The sequence below is a fragment of the Mus caroli genome, chromosome 11, assembly GCF_900094665.2.
Source record: "Mus caroli chromosome 11, CAROLI_EIJ_v1.1, whole genome shotgun sequence".
NCBI classification, from domain to species: domain Eukaryota; kingdom Metazoa; phylum Chordata; class Mammalia; order Rodentia; family Muridae; genus Mus; species Mus caroli.
This window is the reverse complement of record NC_034580.1, coordinates 38,468,176-38,474,175: the sequence shown is the minus strand read 5'-3', so window position 1 is coordinate 38,474,175 and position 6,000 is coordinate 38,468,176. Positions and strand designations below refer to the sequence as shown.

Genomic DNA, 6,000 nt, shown 5'->3' with positions numbered 1-6,000 from the left:
GGAAGTGGGGGGCGCTATGGGGGACTTTTGGGATAGCATTGGAAATGTAATTGAGGAAAATATGTAATAAAAATATTAAAAAAAAAAAAAAGATCTCTAGAAGAGAAGCAGTGCTGTAACCACTGAGCAACCTCTCTCCTGCCCTAACTGTCTAATTGTCAACAAAGCTGTCAAAACTGTACAGTGGAGAAAAAGGCAGCCTCTTTCATAAGCGGTGCTAAGAGAACTGTCCATCCACATGTATAAGAATGAAACTAGACTCATATTTGTCATCTTGTGTGGAAGTAAACTATAAGTAGGTCAAAGACCTTAGTGTAAAAGCTGAAACTTTGAAATGTTTGTACGAGACAGCGCGATACAGGCCCAGGGAAGGATTTTGTGACTAGGACTTCAGTGGCTCAGGCAATAATCCCCTAAATTGAGAAAGAGAATTAGGGGAAGTTAAGAAGCTTCTGCCCAGTAAAGCTTCTTAGAAACCAGTGCCATGGTGCAGACACTGTCTGTGTCATGCAAAAAGAAAGGCTGCCGACTGTGCGTCAGAAATGGGGTGCACACCCGGGCCCCACAGATAACCACCTATAACCACCTATAGCCATCTAACCAATAAATGGGCTAATTAACCCACTAGATTGTTCTCAAAATAAATACAAACTGCCAATATTTGAAAAAAAATTGTTCACCATCCTTAGCTATCAGGGAAGCTGATGTCAAATTTACGCTGATGTCAGCAAGAAAGTAAATGACCTAGATCAATCGATCAGAGGACGATGAAGGGAGAACCCTTGTTCACAGCTTGAAGGGAACAGAACTTGGGCAGTTACCATGAAAATCTCTGTGGCGGGTCCTTCCTCCAAAACTGAAGCTAGAACTGTCATGTGGCTCATCATTGCTATATACTCCAAAGACTCTTAAGTCCATATACACAGAGATACTGCATGGCTATGCTCATAGTTGGACCATACACAATGGTCAGGGAAGGGAATGGATGAGGAAACTGGGGTGTATATCTAATAGGTAACTACATATGTGTTCCTAGCTCATGAAGCTAGAAAGGATCATTGGGAGCATATTTGGGATTGGGGGATAGGATGATGTAATACGGATAATAAGAAGAAGTAATTGAGAGAACAGAGGGGGTCAGCTGGAGGGTAGGAGAGGACAATAGGTTGGGGGGATGAATGAATGAGAACAAAGGATAATGACAGTGTAGGAAGAGGCCATGAGGAAAACTATTACTGTGGATGCAAACTGAAGAAAACAAATGAATGCAAGTTAGTCCATGAGCAGGAAACCTAAGGGGAAGGCAACCTCATGAGGGTTACCACGTGATTCCTTCCTGTTGACCTTACAACACAGAAGAGTGAGTGATTAGGCTTAAATACACCATTTTCTTTAAAACAGCACCTCAGTATGGAGGCCTGGCTGGCCTGGAATTAACTATGTAGACCAAGCTTGCCTCAAACTCAGAGATCTGTCTGTTCCTGCTTCTCAAGGGCTGGAACTAGACGTGTATGCCAACATACCAGGTTTTAATTTTGTCTTGACAACTCTTTTTTCTGTCCGAGATCCTCCTACCCAGAGTGTGCTGGTCAATCATATTGTAAAATGGTTGAAGTATGTATCTAGCCTCAGGGAACTGAGAAGTTCAAGACCCAAGTCTTAAAGGTAGCGGCGGGGGTAGGAGGGGATAGATGTCTTACAAGAATTTAGTAGATTTGTGCCAATCTAGCACCCTCATTTACTAGACATGGTCTTGGTAGGGCTTTGAACTCAGCTGCCCTTTATCCTAGTTGAAAACTAGAAACAAGCATCTGAATTTTCAAAGTTCTTTCACTTTAGTCACTCTGGGTCTTTCCTGGCCCTTCATCCTCTCTTTGGGTTACATAGTAAGATTCATCTAGACACCCGGAGCCAGCAAAGCAGACATTATTTGCTACCTAGTCTTCATGGGAAGAAGCTTGTCATCTCAATATGGACAGAGCATCTCCTTCGGATAAAGGACATTTTCTTCCTGGCTCAGTCCACACACTGTGCCAACTGGCTAGCATGCTGCCTAGCACACAGCAGACATTCAACAGTTATTTGAATAGATGAAGTAAATCTTTGTTTTGTCTTGACATGCATCTTGAAAATTTAACACCACAAAGTATATCTGTCTCCTAGAGGCTGGTTTCTACTTCCCCTCTGGTCTTTGCATTTCACAGGGAGCACACTGAACCCCGTGACAGCAGGGCTGAGATTGGGTGCCCATTCTTCCTCCCTAGATGCTCCATTACAGTAATTAATTCATTGTTCAAATTTCAGAGCAGGCAGGTTTTTAATCCCCTCTGGAATTGGTTTCGGATGTGGAAGTCATCGTTGCCCACCCTCTAATTACAGCTGGGAGATAATACAGCATCCGTATTGCAGTTTGGAGCTTGGCAACATGCTAGAAATAAATATCATTTGAGCTTTGAGAGCATGGCTGGCTGGAGAGGTTTTCTTTCTGTTTCACAAATTTAATGCAGAGACAAGGCTGTGCTGATTCAAAAGAATGATTCATTGGATGTAAAATAAAAACCTAAATAGGCTGTTTTGGATTCTAAGTAAGCTGTCTTTCATTCTCAGAGTGAATTTCAAGTCAAGTGGAGTGACTTGTTTGCGTAGACTGTGCTGAGACAACATCACCCTCCAGCTGATTGAATTTACCTAATTTTTGTTGTGCAGCTCTTTTATGTATGCATATGCATTGGACTTTGGACAGAGAAGTTAATTTCTGAACAAGGAAGACTGTATCAGAGTCTAAAACCATGGAGTAAGAGGAAAATGATAACCATGTTATAGGCTACTATGTTTGTCTTTCAAGTGCTTTCTGCACAGCATTACCAGTTCTTATGACAACATTCAAGCAAGCAATAGCTGCCTCCCTTTCCTGAGGGAGGAATCTATGGTCTATGGAGAGATGAACAGTGTTGCCCCAAGTTGGACAGTTAGTGAGATTCCAAATCCAGGTCAGCCTGGCTGGTTTCCTTGTGCAGAAATGCTTCATCCAGTATTCAGAGGAGACAGAGCTCTTGCAAGGCTGTACGGAAAGTTAAACAGGGGACACTCACCACATTCTTGTAGAAGTAATACACTACCATCCTGGCCAGGCGTGAGTAACACCAGTGGCCATGCACAAGCAGCAGCTTCTTGAGGTGGCTGAAGCGGGCAATGGCAAAGTCACTGGACATGACAGCCTAAGAGGAAAGAGCAGAGACATTGGTTTTCAACTTACAGCCATCAATGCCCTCAATGCCCCCAAAGAAGCTCTCCTGAAGACAGTGCTTTATACTAGGCCTGATCCCTTGTCATGTGCTCACTCTAAGGTGGCTCTTTAGGTTCCAACACCCCTCCTCCCTTTTTGGAAGCTGAAACCTTACTAGAATCTAAGAAGGGCCAGAACTCTACTTGGCCCTCTTTCCATCCAGTTAACCAGCAATAATTTTTTAAGGCCCACTGGCAGTTTCTGTTCTGAAAGAGAACAAATTCACCAGGTGATTCTCAAACTTCTGAGTACCCTTGAGTGCCTCTCGAGTAGGCCACTGGCATTATATACAGATGACTCCATTGGTTGGGACATTTGTTTACATGGTGCTGAGATGGACATTCTGTCATTGGGGACATTTATAACAAGATACAGAGGTCTCTTAAGAATATGAGGTTTACTTGACTCTAGCTGCATATGTATCAAAAGATGGCCTAGTCGCCCATCACTGGAAAGAGAGGCCCATTGGACATACAAACTTTATATGCCCCAGTACAGGGGAACACCAGGGCCAAAAAAATGGGAATGGGTGGGTAGGGAAGTAGGGGGGAGGGTCTGGGGGACTTTTGGGATAGCATTGGAAATGTAATTGAGGAAAATACGTAATAAAAAATATTAAAAAAAAGAAAAAGAAAAAGAAAATAAAGAATATGAAGTTTAGATATGTTTGTTAGGACTCTTGGAACACTTTCAAATTATGTCAACTCCCAGAACCTCAGTTTTATTATCTGAAAAAATGATCGACAGTCTATAATATATAATTATTGAAATCCCATGCGGTAACATATAAAAGTATATGACATTGCTGGCATATGGTTAGGACCCGAAGGGTGACAGAGAACTAAGGCTGCTGTTCTTACTCTCAGCAACCATTGAAAGCAGTATCTTTTCTGGTGGTGAGATTACGAGCACTGATGGCTCAGAAAACAGGGTCTGATTTAATGGGAGAGAATAGTATCTCATTTTATTATGCTTGCTCCAAATTGAATTTTTAGAGAATTAGGTACCCTACGAAAATGTACCAATTAACTTATGAGGCAATAAAATATATTCAAATATCCCTATGTATGTCACTCCTTATGGAGGTCACAAGGATATGTGGAGTCAGAGAAAGGCTTATTCATGCTGTAGCCTTAGACTATTGTTACCATTGATTTTTTTTTTTTTTGTAGAAGCCACATAGCCTCAATGTCCCTCTGTTTTTAAAGGACTGAGTTGTAGGATTTTGGTAAAAGAGGACACAGAGGCATGGAAGACCCCCTGACCGTCAGTTAAAAATTCTGGGAAGCTCAAAGGAAGGTTTCTTCAGCCCCCTGGGATATTCCTCTAACCTACAGTAAGGATAAAGGAGAGCAGACAAGAAGAACGACGAGATAAAGGGCACAGTACCTGCATGCCTTCCTGCCCAGATATTCCAATGCCGATGTCAGCAGCCTGAATCATGCTTACGTCATTGGCTCCATCCCCTGAAAGAAAAGAGACAGCGAGCATCTTTACACCTGGTCCAACCGCTCTGAACAGAAGACCCATCTGAACAGAAGAAACTCCACTTTATTTTAAATCTCTCAATGATTACTTCTTACTGACATTTTACTCCATCAATGATGATCAAAAGTGTCATGAATGGTCCTTTATAATGTGCAGAAAGGCCTTTGCACATCTTAGAATAGATTTTGCTGAAGAGTAAATTGAGACTCTGACAAATTTTGAGACTTGGTGAGGGCTGTCCATCCGGTGAAGGCGTGCAGTAGTACCGGAACTTGCATATTTCTGTTCTGATTCTGGGGGTTGTTAGGATTTGATGTAATATGTCTCCTGAAAGGCTCCTGTGTTTAAGGGTTGGTCCCCAGAGGGTGCATCCACCCACTGAGGAGTGATTATGTCATAAGGGCTTTGACTTTATGAGTGGAACAATCCAGTCATGGATTTATAATTTGATGGTATTCTTGGGAGCTGATGGGAAGTGGGGTCTGGCTAAAGGAAGTAGGTGACTTGGGACATGCCTTTGAAGGGTGTCTTCTCTCAGGCACTTTCCTGTCTCTCTCTCAGTTTTGATTCCCATGAAATGGCACTTCTATTCCATCATGCTCCCTCCATGATGACATGTGTGTGTGTGTCTGTGTGTGTGTTAGAGCTAGAGCAAATGCTGAGTGAGACTTGACCATGGGGTCACATATGTAGTTCATCCTCTCTGAGATCCTGCTTTACACTTCAGGAGGATGTAGTGTAGCCAGAACCTAAACTGCCTAAACCATGAGCAAAATAAAACAGTTACTCACTTGAGGCTGTTCAGGTCAGATATTTTATCACAATGACAAGGAGGTGACTGAAACAAGGCCTAAGGGCCTTCTCTATTTTAGTTTGACTCTAATCAACTACCACATCAAGATAACTAGAATGCAGGGACAGCTAGCTCGTCAGAGACCATGAGTAAGACCCAAAGGAATGGATGACATTCAGTTTTTTGTATAAATATAGAAAAAATGAGATGTATTCACTGATTATTTTAAGCTGAGATATAGTATCACTGAGTAAATTAAGCTTTCATGAAACTAGAGGTAAGGCCATGAAAGCAGGCACACACACAAAACACACACACACACACAACACATATACACACACACACACAGACACAGACACACACACAGAGACACACACACACACACACACACACACACACAGACACATGGACACCCTACCTCTGATACCAGGAC

General features: G+C 42.4%; 1 protein-coding gene across 1 annotated transcript in view; it reads right to left on the bottom strand.

Annotated features, from left to right (window-relative positions):
- The window catches only part of Atp10b (ATPase phospholipid transporting 10B (putative)), a 108,462-nt gene that overhangs the window by 20,308 nt on the left and 82,154 nt on the right, over positions 1–6,000 (bottom strand). The window contains exons 16-17 of the mRNA XM_029483189.1: positions 4,676–4,752; positions 3,093–3,218 (exon numbers count right to left, since the gene is read on the bottom strand). Coding sequence (XP_029339049.1) covers positions 3,093–3,218; positions 4,676–4,752 — 203 coding nt within the window. The remainder of the gene's footprint in view (positions 1–3,092; positions 3,219–4,675; positions 4,753–6,000) is intronic.